The sequence below is a fragment of the Hydra vulgaris genome, chromosome 06 (assembly GCF_038396675.1).
Source record: "Hydra vulgaris chromosome 06, alternate assembly HydraT2T_AEP".
Taxonomy (NCBI): Eukaryota; Metazoa; Cnidaria; class Hydrozoa; order Anthoathecata; family Hydridae; genus Hydra; species Hydra vulgaris.
Genome location: NC_088925.1, coordinates 35,275,309 through 35,292,500, shown reverse-complemented (window position 1 = coordinate 35,292,500; position 17,192 = coordinate 35,275,309). Strand labels below are relative to the sequence as shown.

General features: G+C 24.7%; 1 protein-coding gene across 1 annotated transcript in view; it reads right to left on the bottom strand.

The window, feature by feature from the left end:
• LOC136081801 (uncharacterized) overlaps nucleotides 1-16,846 on the bottom strand; it is a 51,506-nt gene extending 34,660 nt beyond the window's left edge. The window contains exons 1-2 of the mRNA XM_065799968.1: nucleotides 16,787-16,846; nucleotides 6,158-6,192 (exon numbers count right to left, since the gene is read on the bottom strand). Of these exons, the coding sequence (XP_065656040.1) occupies nucleotides 6,158-6,192; nucleotides 16,787-16,828 (77 nt within the window). The 5' untranslated portion in view covers nucleotides 16,829-16,846. The remainder of the gene's footprint in view (nucleotides 1-6,157; nucleotides 6,193-16,786) is intronic.
• Between the last annotated feature and the right edge of the window lie 346 nt (nucleotides 16,847-17,192).

Below are 17,192 nucleotides of genomic sequence, written 5' to 3'. Positions count from 1 at the left end.
TCTTTAGAGCAGTGCCCATTATAGTATTTGTAGAAAAGAGAAAGTGAAGCAACATTACAACGATGTGACAATGGTTGGAGGTTGGCTGCAAGAGCAGGTCCAACTATGTTTACAATGTGTTTTTGCACCTTGTCTAAAAGAGAAAGGGCATAAGAAGATCCGCCCCAAATATGGCAACAGTATTCCATACCAGGCCAGATTTGAGATTTATAGAGATAGAGAATAGAATCCGGAGGAATAAAGTGTCGAGCTCAATAAAGAGATGCAACCTTAGCAGAAACTAATTTTGCAATCAATTTGATATATGGTTTCCAAGAAAGATTGGATGTAAGAGTTAATCCTAGAAGATGAATAGTAGATGACTCATTGAGTACATCACCGTTCATAAATATAGGAAGATCTAAATTATTGCGATAACGATTGGCTGAAAAAAATTGAGTTTTATCTGAATTAAAGTTCACCAGCCACTGTGAGCCCCATGCTGTAGCAGAAGTGAGATTCTTTTCAAGCTCAAATGCCCCCTCCAAGCAAACAGAGGGTGATGGTTTCTTATCACGGCAACAATAAATGGTAGTATTATCAGCAAACAATGCCACCTTAGATGTGAGAATATCTGGAAAATCGTTAATGTAAATTAAAAAGAGTATAGGACCAAAGATAGAAGCTTGAGGTACCCCTGAAGTTACAGAATAAGAAGAAGAGTGCTGTCCATCGATGACAACTTTTATACTACGATTGAAATGGAAGGATTCAATAATCTTAAAGATGTTGCCGGATACACCATAAGAAGAAAGCTTATGGAGAAGACCAGCATGCCAAACTTTATCAAAAGCTTTTGAAATGTCAAGAGCGATGGCCTTAACCTCTCCACCTTTATCTAATGCACGATAAAACCTATCTGTTATTACTGTTAGCAAATCAACTGTAGAACGATAAGTTCAAAATCCATATTGATGGTCAGAAAGTAAGTTATTAGATTCAAGATGAGAAATTAAGTGTTTGTTAATTAAAGATTCAAAAACCTTGCTTATGATAGGAAGAAGACTAATGGGGCGGTAGTTAGACGAGTCAGATGGCTCTCCAGAATTTTTGAAGATAAGGATAACAGAGGCCGCTTTCCAGCAGGCTGGAAAACAAGACTCTGATAAGCACTTGTTGTACATACATCATGATTAATTGATCATCATACATCATGGTTAATTGAGATTTCTTAACCTTGCTTATTTATTTGATCCTTGAGTTTAGAGTCAGCCTTTTTATATGTGGAAGTAATTGCATTATTAAGGAGATGGTTGTATTGATCTTTAGATAATTTATGTTTTGTTTTAATTGATTAATTATGTTTTAATTGATGTTTTGTTGACTAGAGTTTTTTGTGAGGTACGTATAGATTTTATATCATTTGCTATTTTTTCTTGAAAAACATTGTTGATTTTCCGAAATTTGATGGTTTTAACAAGATTTATTAAACCATTTTCGAAAGAACACATTTCCTTAATCTGTGGAGGACATTTAGAAGAGCTAATACCATAGCTCACGTAATCGGGAGAATTTTTTTCATCTGACTGTTTGTTAATGAAAAAAAACGCTTTCCGCCTCATTATTTTTATAAGCAAATCGGTCTTTGCCAGTAATTGTAAAATAAATTCTTTCACTTATGGTATTGAGATATTTTTAAGAGCAAGTTTAATTTTTCTACCTTGTGGATGAATTTGAGTAGAGTGCTCAACTGGTGGAGTGTTTATATTGTTTGATGAAGTGTTGTATTAAAATAATACATTACTCTTGTTCATTGAAAAGTGCTCAATATTTAGAAAATTTATTTAGGTTATATATAAATTTCAAAACAGAGCGGTTATGCTTGTTTTGAAATTTATATATAATCAAAATAAATTTTCTAAATATTGAGCACTTTTCAACAAACAAGAGTTTTGTATTATTATAATACAACACTTCATCAAACGATATATATATATATATATATATATATACATACATATATATATATATATATATATATATATATATATATATATATATATATACATATATATATATATATATATATATATATATATATATATATATATATATATATATATATATATATACAGGCCTCGGCAGGAGTAAATGAGCACAAGAGCGGAGAAAAGCTCTGCTAAAACCAACATGGCAAGCCATACGTGCTGCTATTCTAAACTACTTTTTACGAGAGCTTTTAGTTTTTGCACAAGCTATCTGTTTATTTGTATAAAAATTGCTTATTAAACACAAAATTTAATTTTATAATTGTTACTAGCATATGTTTGTAACGTTAATGTTGCAATAATATACACATAACAAGTCATTTATTGCGCCATGAAAAAATTCTTTAGACGTAAAATTTTGTAAACTGGGAAGCTGTTTGCAGACGTTATGTCATACCTGCATTAGAAGCTTAGTATAAACGGGAGAGTGTGTGAAAGTGGAAATTTTTGCATATTTAAAAGTGTTGAAGTCAATTGAAATATGGAAATTTTAACTAAATTTTTTTAATCTTTTGGTTTATGCAAGAACTGCAAAAAATGGTTTAAACTGTTATTGCCTTTAACCAGTTTTGTTTAGTCAATTAAGAAAAACAGAGAGAGAAGGTGTTAAAAATAAAAGCCAAAAATCCTATTTTTTTGCTTTTTGGCTTGTGATAGCAAATGACATCAAGGCAGCCCTGAGGTTGGCCGACACCATCAACCACTATTTTGAACTTCGTCTATGATACGCTAAAATACCTATCTATCCAAGAACATTTGGATATTTTGGACAACAAGCTTGGATTATTTTGGACAACAAGCTGCCATTTTTCAGTAAAAAGATGCATGATTTCAGACTTTTTGCGCATAATCAACGCCAAAAAACTAGATTTTGCGTCAGAATCCAAAAAGAGACTCACCAGACAAATGTTGGCCATATCAATGTAAGTTACAATTTACTCATAAAAAATAACTAACACTTAGAAAATTTAAATTTAGAATAAAACACTAAAAAAAATGTAAAAAAAATTTTAAAAAGCGCCACTTTATATCATCCCATACAGTCTTTCGCAGGAAGACGTGCGATCGCACACAATTATATAAATCAATCAATCAATCGACCAATCAATCAATATATTTCTGAAATATTTGGTATTACATTTCAAGGTTGTTTACAAATAGTATAAACTACTAATATAAAGCAAACACCTAATGGCAATAATTAAAATAGTAATGGTAATAATAATAAAACTAATATTTATAACAACAATAATAATAGTAATAATAAATAATAATAATAATATTTATATAAGTTATTTTAACAATAGTAATAATAGTAATATAGTAATTATAATAATTTAAATAAATCGGTATAACTTTCCAAACATCAATCGTTTAAACATACAAAGTTACAGTTACAAACAGTAATAAACCGACAAAACGTAACAACTAACAATGTCATAAAAACGACTGTTGCTAAAAAAAATTATAAGGATTTAGTAAATGTATTAATCATAGTTCTTATAATATAATAACCAAAATATATTGCAAATAATATGACTAAATAAATAAATAAAATATAAACAGAAAAACACTGAGAAAATCAAAATAAAAGTTACAACGAACATTACAAACAAAACAAAAAATTACCTTATATACTTTTGGGAAAAAAAAGCAACAAAAAAGCGACAAAATAAAATCAAAAACTATAAAAATAAAGAAAAACAAAATAATGATAATACACGTATATTAAAATATATATAATAAATGGCTAAAATGAAAATAAAAACAAATAATATATAACTGTATAAAAAATTATATATGACTATTTAAAAATAATTAATAAAAAAAAAAATAAAACTAAACTAAACTAAAAAATAAAGCAATAAATTATTAACAAAAAATAATAAGTAAAACTTTTTATGCGAAAAAACTAAAGAAAAATCATTACTATAAGACTGCATAACAGCATAACTAAAAAAAAAAATCGTAAATAAAAAATCCTACAAATATATGAAAGAAAACTAAAAAAATATATGAAATAAAACTCAAGAAATATATGAAATAAAACTAAAGAAATATATGAAAAAATAATAAATCTTGATTTGCTGTTCTTTTTTCAATGTATAAGTAGTTTTTTGTTCTTTCTTTTCCATTCTTTTTATTTATTTCACTCATTAACTTTTTTAACTTCTATTTTCAATACTTCTTTACTTATTTTCTTTCAAATATTTCTTTTTCTTTGCTTCTTTTAAAACATTTATTTATTCTTCTTTTTAGATGATTTTATTTTTCGTTTAATTTATAAAATTTTTCTTTTTTTCTCTTAATTAGTTATCTTTATTCGTTAGAAAAAAGCGTCCACCATTTGCGATGTAATTGAAAATAAAAAAAAAAGAAAAAAAAAAATGACCACGCAAAAAATAATTTGTTTTAACGATTTGACCATGGCTTTTGACATGTTTTCAAAATTTAAAAATGTGTTACAAAAACTTACTTAAACTTATCTAAAAAAAAAAAACTTTAAAAAAGAAAAAAAAATCTTAAAGAAAGAGAAAATAAAAAAAATACTTAACTAAAGCAAAAATACACACAAAAAAAAAACTCATTAAAATAAAATGCTTAGTTAATTTATGTATTAAAAAAACCACTTCATTCTTTATTTTAACATTTGTACTTTGTTTTACTACTAGTACTTAAACTTATCTAAAAAAAAAAACTTTAAAAAAAAAAAAAAATCTTAAAGAAAGAGAAAATAAAAAAAATACTCAACTAAAGCAAAAATACACACAAAAAAAAAAAACTCACTAAAATAAAATGCTTAGTTAATTTATGTAGTAAAAAAACCACTTCATTCTTTATTTTAACATTTGTACTTTGTTTTTTGTTTTTTAATATATTAAAAGATAAGCAACAAGTAAAAAAAAAAACAGTTTTTAATACTTATAAAAATTCATTAGAAGTGTTTTGTTACTTCATTAAAAAGCGTTTCGTTAATATAAAAGCATTTAAGATCAAACTTATTTAATTGTAACAACTTTCTAAAATATTTGTCTTTTTTTTCTTTCAACAAAATTTTGTTTATCTTTTCAAATGTATTAACTTTAATTATTCTTATATTAAAATTCGTTAAAAAGACTTTCGTTGTCATAGAATGCCATCGTTTATAAGAACAAACAATTTTTTATCTTTAATAACATTTACTATAAAAAATGTACACTTAAACAATTTATATATTATAAATTAAAAATATATATACAACTGCCAATTATACTTTAAAAAAAGACCATCATCAGTAAATTGTTACTTTATTTAAAAGCATTTCACTAATATAAAAGCATTTGTTCAAAGTTTGATGTAATTTATTTTATCTTAATTTATTTTAAGGTATAATTCAGAATATTTTTCATTCAGCGCATTTAAAAAATGTTTTTTGAAATAGCTGCAGTCAAATCATCAAAGTAAAATGTAATTTGCCTGGTCATATAAAGACATGCGATCGCAGGTCTTCCTGTGAAAGACTGCCATATGGATATCAAAAAGTCAACGTGAGAGAAGAGGACAAGAAGTTTTTTTCATTTGGTTTTTTAAAATTAATTTTTTTTTAGGTAGCGAACTAGTTGCTGTCTCACGCTACTAATTATAAAGTTTGATAAGTAGTGGAAGAGTGGTAGCAGTTTCTGGTTCCCACAAAAATATTTGGTAGCAATGTCCTTTCAAATATTTGGTAGCGATTTGGCTCAACTCTGATATATATATATATATATAAATATATATATATATATATATAAATATATATATATATATATATATATATATATATATATAATATATATATATATATATATATATATATATATATATATATAAAATTGCCGACCTCATTTCTATGTTTTATGGTCAGACCTTTGTATCAAATAATTTTTGCCGACCTGATGCCGACCTCTACAAGATTGAGGTCCGCAAATTATTGCCGACCTCATTTTTCTTAATTCCGAGGGTTGTATATATATATATATATATATATATATATATATATATATATATATATATATATATATATATATATATATATATATATATATATATTAAAAGTATAATGAAGTAAAAAAATATTATTAAAAAATTTAATAAAGAAAAAAAAGTGTTACCATGTGGACATAACAAATATGACCAAGGTCATAATCTAAAATAAAAATATTGATCTGTAAATAATAATAAGTATTAATACTTTCAAATTCTATTAAATGCTATAAATATTACAGCAAATGTTAAATACTCAACATCTTTAATAAAAACATTTACCACCTATTAACCATCTAATATAGCTACTGATATTATAAGATTATTAATCAGTTTGTTAGAGGCTGATCTCTATTTAGTATAAATCTTTTTATTTGCTAAGAAAATGAAACTTTCAATTTGTTCATTTAATTTAACATCTTTGATTACAAATTAATTTTGTCTAAACTCCACAGCCAACTTAACTTAATAGAATTTTTAGATACTGCGTTTGAATATATTGTGAATAAAATGTCCCCCCCCCCCTCCTTTAAAAAAAAAACATTAACCCTGATTTATAACTAATATCTCATTCTTATTTTAGGTAAAGTTGCACTATTTGTGGTTTGAACATGTTTTCATAATGGCATTTATTTATTCAAATGTGACATTATGGAAGAATTTAAGAATCTAAGCAATTTTTTACAAAATGATGCCCTCACTAGCATTACCCTGATTACCACTAGTTATCATCCAAGGTTTACATGCTCCTCATACCCTTAGCCAAAAAAAGTTTGAAAGTTTTATATCAGTATTTTTTTTTCTTAAGTAAGTTGCTTTCAATAAAGCTAAAGTATCTCTTTTCCCAAAATATAGGATAAGTTAAGGATCATAACCAAGATTTCCCAGGAAACATATGCAGTTTTTCGTCTTGTATGACCGCACATGAGTATTTTATTTTAGATAACTTGGTCAAGACTGTTTGCAAATTTTATTATATTAAGTGTTATTATAATAAAAGTTTCAAAAACAAAGAAAGCAAAACTAACAAAATAGGAAATTAAAATAAACTTAAATATAAAAAAAATAATAATTTAAATAACTTGTCTACTGTTTTTATTTTTGCTTTTTTAGAATGGTTGTTATTTTCACCAACAAAACTTGATAAGTCAAAGCAAAAATAAAAAATTTGTTTTTTTTTTAAAAAGGAAAAGAAAAATGTAAATTGCCACCTGTTTGTAAAATATGTTTGTATAATTTTAATGTATACATTGTGCTTATAAGAAAACGCCTATGTGATGCATAAGTATACCTTTATGTATAATTTTTTATATTATATAATTATACTTATTTGATACCAAGTATATGTACATTTAGCTTACTTGGATAAGGCATTAACTTCTTAGACAGAATGTCCGTGGTTCAATTCCTACGACTGCCCAGTTTTTTTTTGTTTTGCTTTTAAATACCTGCATATGTTTGCTTTGAAACCATTTATCTTTTCTTATTTATATATATATAAAATCTTTTTTGTATGTTTTTAAATGATACACATCTCATCAGATTCAGATTTCTCATACCATTTAGGCCTTTCAGTATATTTTTTAAGTAAAGCACACACACATAAATACATAGTTTTTAAGCTTCAATTAGGTCATGCAGTCTAAACATTATTCACATAGCCTTAATTGTTTCATATTACCTTTCTTTTCCTGTTTTTTTTTAATTCCCAATCGTTTTTTATTCCTAGCTCTGTGTGTGTAGAAAAAAAAACAAAAAAAATTTAAGAAGAGGTGAGTTTCAAACCACAGATATTCCGTTTATGAAGTAAACGCCTTATCCAAATAAGCTATACATGCATATACATACGAACAGATAAATATAATTATGTAATACAAAAGTTATACACAAAGCCTCATCTCTCACTCTTTTGTTGTTACATAACAACAAAACCTCATCTCTCACCATTTTGCATCTGAAAAAGAATACAAACATTAGTAGACAACTTTAGAAACTTTATTTTCAAAAATTGTCAACTGCTTTTTAATAAATGGTAAACCATGACAACTTTTATGTAACTCAAAGCAAGTGTCGTTTATTTGAAAATCATCTATGAATTGTTTTTTGCTCCTGAATGAGATTTGTGTAAATGGAAAAAACTTGTGTAAAAAGTGTAACAAATGTAATTTTTTGATTGGTATTCAAAAACGTTCCGAATAAGGGACCAATAATAGATTAATTTTTTGATTGGTATTTTAAAATGTACCTAATGAGGGACCAATAACAGAGCGACCAATAATAGTAACAAAATAATTTTTTTACTTGAAGTGTAATCTTGTACAAAATTGTTAATCATGTGGGAAAAGTGCAACTCAAATTTTAGGAAACAAATTTTTAAAAACTATTTACAATTAACAAATTTTATTAAAATTATTTTATTTATTAAATTACTATAATTTTGGTTAAGTTGTATTTTTTGTTCATAAACTAATTAAGTAAAAAATTAAATTGCTTTTTAAAGAATAAACAAAAAGATGATTTCTTTTTAGAATTTGTATAGACTTTATAGACTAAATTTTATACTTGTTTTTTGAGTTTTTGAAAAGTATAAAATTAAAAATTTTTTAAAATCTTAAAATATTATTGTTTACAAGCCTTCCCGGAAAGTACAACTGATTGCATGCCTTGTTCATCCATGCTAAAAGTAATTTTTTAGGCAACTTGATCTTTATATAGAAAGAATTTTAAGAATTTGCTGCAAAGTAAAGCTATTAGAAACTAGAGAGAATAAAAGAGCAATACTCGAAGAAAAAAAACGAAAACTATACAAAATAGAAAATCTAAATAAAATCAAAAATTTGAATATTAAAAAAAGTAAAAAGGTTTCAAAAAAATAACGTACCTAAATTTTTTTTTTTTTCTAATGTTTTTGCTAAACTTTACTGTTTTTATTAATGCACAGGAAAGCGAGAAAACTAATTGCAATTTATTTGTAACAAAAAAAAAAAAATTTTAACAAGTTTTTACAAGTGTAAAAGAATAAAAAGTCATTAATACTAATATTTAAATATAAAATATTTGGTTGTTTTCAATACCCCCATTGAAATTGTCTGCACTTTTGTTGGATTATCCAAACTGTGCATTTAAACACGATAGATTATTTCCTGATGAACTCTTGTTATTGACGATGCTCCAAAAGCTTGTGGGCTAGTGCATTGTTAATTTACTGAACTTTTTAACGAAATTTAATGTGCCTGTTTAAAACTTTTTTTTTAAGTTTTTAAATACATTTTTTCAAACAGAATAATTGCCATGTTCATTATCTTTAGTAATTCATATTAAAGTTGGAAATTGGGCAATATAAAAAAAACAATATCAGACATGCATTAAGTGCGGTAAATACATTTATTAAATGTATTTACAGAACTTAATATTATCCTTTTATTTAAATTATTAATATTTATTTGTAAAACAATATATTTTGCAAATAAATAGCAATTTATTTTCTTATTTTCCTATTATATAAGTATTGAGAAAAAACATCAAATATAGCAAAAACATTTTTAAAAGCAAAAAGATGCCAAAACGAATAAAGGTAAGAAAAAAAATTAACAAAATTTCTCATAATTCTAGCATACATAGCAAATTAGTTTCTTTATTATACGAACTAATAAAAATCATAAATAAATTCCATATCAAAATTTTAAATTGTTGTTAAATTGTTATAAAAGATATTGTTTTTTTCATTAACTTGTATAAAACAACAACCACAAAAGAATACAAAAGTTGTATAAAAATTTTATAAAAGTTTATTTTTTTTTTATATTCCTTTTTTTAATTATTAAATTTTTTAGTTTATTTAATTAAAATTGGTATTTCATTACAATTTTGTTTCCTCTTTTGAAGATTTTTTTTTTTTAATAGATAAATTTAGATGCAAACTGCCAGGAAAGCTTATATTTATTGTTCTGAACTTCTTTGTTGTTGTTTTCTTTTTGCAGTTTAAGTTTTTTATGTGTTTGTTTTTGTTTGCAGATACTCAGTAAAACAAAATTTTCAATAACAAATTTTATTTACTTTAAATACTTACAAAAATGTATTGATTAAAAAAAGCATTTTTTGGCTTTTCAAAATTCTTGTGTAATTATGTAATAATTTGTTATGCACACTTTTATTTTAAACACAGTTACATTTTACTTTTGTTTGCGTTGCATTTTACTTTTGTTTGCGTACTTAAAATGTGGTAACTTAATAAACAATAGTATATTTACCTTTTTTCAAGAAAAATTTATAAATTGCAAGGGCTTCTTTTTGCTCATGTATACTAATATACATGATAAAATATCCCAAAAACATGGTTTATGTATATATATCCCATAAGGCTGTTATAAATTTTAAATTTGTTTCTCATCTCTGCCCACTTTAAAGGGATCCCTAAGTGCCAAGACAGAAGAAAATGTTTAAAAAAAATGTTTGGGCTAAACTTTTTTGATTAAAACTAAATAATCATACCAAAATGCATACCAATAAAATCAAAATTGTTGTTTAAGTCGAAGCTTGCCGCCATTTTTTTTTGGTTCTCTGTATAATATTAGTAGTCTGTATAATATTAGCAGCAATCTGCAGATTTGATAATTTACTTCATGCGTGTTTAATTCATAACAGTTTTGGTATATGACATCATCATAAACTTTTTTTTCAAGATATCATTTTTTTTTTTTTCAAGATATAAGTCAGGGCTTGAATTAAATGATCGCAAATATCTAGAAATGCTTCCAGTCTTTAAATTTTTAGTTTTTTAAAAACCATAAAACTGTTTTGATCACTAAACAATAGCTGTCAATATCAATAAAATCGATAAATAAATATTTATGTTGATCTTGAATTATGATATAAAATCTTATTGTAAAACCATATTATTACTATTATTTTTATTATTATTAAAGATTATGATTTAAACTTTTAATTCATTTTATAAATCATCAGATAAAACTAGAAAAAAAAAGCACGATAAAGTACAATATAATTATTAAAAAAACTGCTAATCAAAACAGTCTATAGGAATTTAGCGGTGATCAAATATTTTAAATAAAAGAAATCGTTTAATAAGATATAAAATACTTTTATAGCTTTAAATTTTTCACTTTAAATTAATTAATAATAAACAAAACAAAAAAACTCTAATAACTTATTTAAAATATATCTTTTTTATTATTATTTTTATTATCAATTAATAAATTTTTAATTTAAAATATTTAAATCTTTAAATAAATAATTCCTCAAACTTTACCCCTAAACAATAATCGATATTAATGTTTCATAGAATGTGTAAATAGCTTTAACATAATTTTTTATTGGTTGATTTTTCATACAATGTTTCATACAATGCACAAATAGCTTTAGCATAATTTTATATTGGTTGATTTTAAATTACTGCGCAAATTTTTCAGACCTTTAGTAATAATAATTTTTGTCTAACTACTTTTTTTTTTTTAATTTATAATCCTTAAATTACCTGGTGTTTAAACAAATATTAATTAAAAATATGTAAGTTTTGACTGTTATTATTTTTGCAGTTTACAGTAAATTATTGTTTTGTTTTTTCATTAATTTTTGCAATATGATAAATTGACCGTTTTATTAACACAGTGTTTACGGTTTTTAATAAACTAAGAATTTAATGACCAGAAATATTTCTGGATATTGCAATTCACAATAACTTAATGTCTTAAAGTATTTTTTCTCCTACAATCAGCAAATCAAATATTTATTTAATTTTTTACTAAATCCCAAAAAATATTTGTGATACAATTAAAAATAAAGTAATATATTTTATTTTTAGATTTCATTAACACGTTTTTAACAACTGCCATTTTCTCTACCAAAATGATGTTTTAATAACTAATTTGGATAAACAACCGCATATAAATGACAGCTTATATTAGGGATATTTGACAAATTGTTATCTTTATATAAAGTTTGCAACTAGAACAAGTAAGTCTTGTCACTAGTGGAACATATTTGGCATGTTATTAAAACTTTTCTTTGCTTGCTTCATACTTATTTTGTTTTAGAAGCCAGTCAAAATCATGACACAATTAAACATATTTTGTGATAATTAGAGTTTGCAGCCAGAGGTAAAAACAAGGCAGTATGATGCGGTTTCTTATTTTATATTTAGTTTATATGGTTTAATAGAGTTGTTCGATTTATGTTTAGTTTACATTTAGTTTATATGGTTTATTGAGATTCTTCATTTTATATTTATATTATAAATAACTTTTGTATATTTTAGTACAAATATTCGTTTTAACTTTAATTTTGAATTAGTTTGATTTATACAGTTTTTAATAAAATAATTTGTTTTATATTTAATTTCTACTTAGCTCAATTTATATGGTTTATTCAAGTCACTCTTTCTTTATTCAGTTTATACTTTAAATTATTTAAAAAATTTTAGTAAAATTATTCTTTTAGTATTTAGTTTATAATAGGGATATACTGGAATTCCGTTCCAGAATTTGTGATCTTTAGGTCATTGCGGTTCCGGCTGGAATGCCGGAATTTATTTCTAACTTTTTTTTTAAGAAATGCGATACAGACTGTAAATTAAAATAAAAAACCATTGTCCTACAGGGCAATGAAGAACTATAGGTAAACCTAGGTAAAAAATACAAAATTCTTAACAAACAAGATGTAGTTTTAGTTAAAGCTACAGTTAAGCGGTCTAAAATAACTTAATTTTTTCGCTTGTAGCACTTTCGTCAGTGGAGGGTTTTTAAACATTAAAAATTTTATTTGAAATAATAAAAGAAAAAAGATTGTTGCCCTATACCAAACCCTTAGTTAATGTGTACTTAGTTCTACAAAAATTAAAAACGGTACACAAGTTATTTAAACCATTAGTTTTTTTGTTTTTTCTATATAAATTTGCTTTAATTTCCTACTTTGTTAGTTTTGCTTTCTTTGTTTTTAAAACTTTTTCCGCAACGCTTAATATGATAAAACCTGCACAAAGCTGTGTCAAGTTGCCTAAAATAAAATACTCATGTGTGGATATACAAACAGACCAAAAACTGCATCCATTTCCTGGGAAGGCTTGATTAGTACGGTATCCAATAACAATGCAAATTGTCATTTTAAAGTTCAATTAAAAATTTACAATTCAATAAAAAAGTAAAGTATATATTTTTATTGCCCTTTTATAGACAATTTATACCTTGCATAAAATCCATTCAGCTTACTACTAATTAACACAAAAAAATTCATATTTTGGCAATAATTCAAGACAGACAGTGATTTAAATTGTCAAATCATTGTAGCGTGCTTTTATCACTTTTATCACTTTAAAAACTTCAAGCACATAAAAGATGTAATAAAAATTTTACAAAATAAATTCAATATAAAATATTCTTACATATTTTTATATAAAAATCTTGATAAAGATTTATACTTGCAATTGTTAAAAACAAGTTGTGCTACTCAAATATCAAAACCATATATATCACTTTATTTTTAATTGTATCACAAAATTTAAATCAAAAAAATAAATAAAAGATATATATATATTTTTTTTATTAATTTAATTCACCTCCCTAAGGACAAGAAGGCCACAGACTACTTATTTGTGGTTATAACCATAGGCTACTTATTTGTGGTTATAACTCTCTCTCAACTCTGAAACACAAACCTTGACAAACAAGGCCGTTGCGCAGAGAAACAAGTTGAGCACGGTACTACCAAGGACGTGGTGGGAATCAAACTTGGAACTTCTGGCTTATGAAGCAAGTGTTCTACCACTACACCACTACCACATTAAACGGTTTTTAATGAAACTGTTATAAATAAAACAAGCATGAAATAAATTATCAAGTCTGCAGATTGCGGCTAACATTATACAGACTCGGAGAACCAAAAAAAATGGAGAAGATGAGCTATGACTAAAATCACAATTGGTATGCATTTATTATTTAGTTTTAATCAAAAAAAATTATATATATTAGTAATTATTAACAATATTAGTAAATCGAGCATGGCTATCATCAACGTAACGTTTATAAGACTTTGGTGCAATATTGACATTTAAAGCCTGTTGAATAGCATTAGATTCAATATGTTTTCCATACATCGTAAAGATGCAATTACAAACGTACTTATAAAACCAAAATCATGTATTTCACCGAATATCACAGTAAGTATTTTTAAAGGTTTTTTAGCTCAAGCATATAAAATTTGTTCAGAACATAACATTCAAGATGAAATTAATTTTCTTATTAAGATTTTTACTGAAAATGGACATTCATATAAACAGTATTCAGGTATTGCTAAAAATTATAAATACTCCACAAATAAATCTAGTTCTCAAAAAATTGATACCAAAAATCTTATTATTTTACCATGGGTCCCAAAATTAGGCCTTGTTCTAAGAAAAGAGTTTCGTAAAGTCGGTGTTAAAACAGTCTTTCGTTTTGGTAATCCCTTGATAAATATACTCTGCCGAAACAAGTCTAAACTGCCTCCGAAAAGTCATCCAGGAGTGTACCAACTTAATTGCACATGTGGTGCATATTATATTGGTGAAACAAGAAAAAAGATTTCCACGCGAATTCAAGAACATAAAAATAATGTTACAAAAGTCACCTGGGAAACATCTGGAATAGTAGAACATTCACAACATTGTAATGGTAAAACAGACTGGGAGAACCCTAAAACGCTTTCTGTTATTTCAAACAACTACACAAAAAAAATTTGTGAGGCCATTGAAATACAATGTTCAAAACCTAAAGAAAACATTTAAAATCGTGACAATGGCCATTTGGTGATGACTCACCATTGGAAACCATTTTTTTGTAAAATTAAAAAATGTTGAATATCTGACGTTGCAATGACATCATTTGGTTACGTTAATTATAATTTTTAAACGGTTTTTTTAACGGTTTTATTAGTTATATAATGGCTTTATAGTTAGATAATGGCTCTCACTATATGAGCCGAAATATTACTTAAAAAAGAAATAAATAGTATGATACTGTATATGATGTTTTAATGCTTATAATATATATATATATATATATATATATATATATATATATATATATATATATATATATATATATATATATATATATATATATATACATATATATATATATATATATATATATATATATATATATATATATATATATATATATATATACATATATATATACATACATATATTGTATATTGCCAAGCTATAACTCCAAGTTGATGTATGCATCCTCCTCACATGTCCTCCCTACTTAAGTCAGTTGATATATGTACACTCACATATTCTCACATGTTTTCCTATTTTAGTTCATCCATCAATATTTTCAATCATTTGCAATTAACTTGCAAACCCATTTGACAAGCAAGTTTTATTTTATTATGCAGTTAATAACTTATTCCCTTCAGGACACCTCAAAGCCAAAACATTTTTAAAATACAAATGAAAAACTTGAAATATCTGAAAGCATTAGCAATATATCTATATATATATATTTAATATATATATAATATATATATATATATATATATATATATATATATATATATATATATATATATATATATATATATATATATATATATATATATATATATACAGTGCTCAAAGTGGAGGAAAAAAAGTCATGGGATGGTATTCAGTAAAATAAAAATACCATCCCGCCTGATTGTAATAATTTTTTAACATCTATCAGTATTATCTGGAACATTAAAAGTCATGTTACTTGTAACAGCAAGAATGTCATTTATTATATAAAATGTTTATCGTGTAATGGTCAATCAACATATACAGGAAAAACAAATAATTTGAGAAGTTGCATAAATGGTCAGAACCGGCCATTTCAGAACCGGCCATTCAACTGACAGATTTGACAACAATGTGTATGGTTGCCAACATATAAATAATATAATAAAAGAACCGTTTCTCTAGCTTTTTGTTTTTCTAGAAGTGATAAAAATTTATTGTTGTATAAAAGTCATTTGCATAAACAAAAGCATGATACTTTTAACTAACTTTTAAAAAACATTAGACAATGATAACTAATAGCAATAATACCTTAATTGATTAAAAATTATACTTTTGTAACACAAATAACTTTTTTTTTTGCATAACAGCACTTAAACTAGCACTACTGAAGAAACACTGAAAGGCCTCCAGTGCTAAATATATTTTGTAAATATTTTGTTGAAGTTGATATTTTGTTTGACTTACTTTTTTCATTGTATTGATTAAATTGTATTAATAGTTATATATATATATATATATATATATATATATATATATATATATATATATATATATATATATATATATATATATATATATACATATATATATATATATATATATATATATATATATATATATATATATATATATATATATATATATATATATATATATATATATATATATATATATATATATATCTGTGTGTATGTATGTATGTATGTATGTATGTATGTATGTATGTATGTATGTATGTATGTATGTATGTATGTATGTATGTATGTATGTATGTATGTATGTATGTATGTATGTATGTATGTATGTATGTATGTATGTATGTATGTATGTATGTATGTATGTGTGTATGTATGTATGTATGTATGTATGTATGTATGTATGTATGTATGTATGTATGTATGTATAACCATATAAATATTTCATATATCACACTTTTGGTGCTACCTTTTCTGTTACATTTTACCAATGTTTGTTCGAGTAAGAAAAAATAAACACTTACCCACAAAGGTATGTTAGGCAGCTTTGATAAATCAAAAAGCATTTTTAATTTTTCTCTAAAAAACAATTAGGTGAAAAGAATACTTATGCAACATATATAAGCCATGAAAAAATAAATAAAGTTTGAAAGTAACTAAAAAATCATTGGTTTTTAATAAGTGAGCTAAAGTAGGAGCTATAGGAGGCCTAATTGCAAACCTATCAATCATTATTACATAAAAAGTGTCAAGTAAAAAATTCAAACAGTTTTTTTAATTTAATTTAATAGATTTTGATACTGGAAACATTTTTTACAATAAGTTAAACAGCAATTGAGATTATTTCATCTAGAGGAATTTATGTAAAGATAATTCAACATCAATAGAAACTTGGTAACCATCAGATAACCTTGTCTTTTAAATTTCATA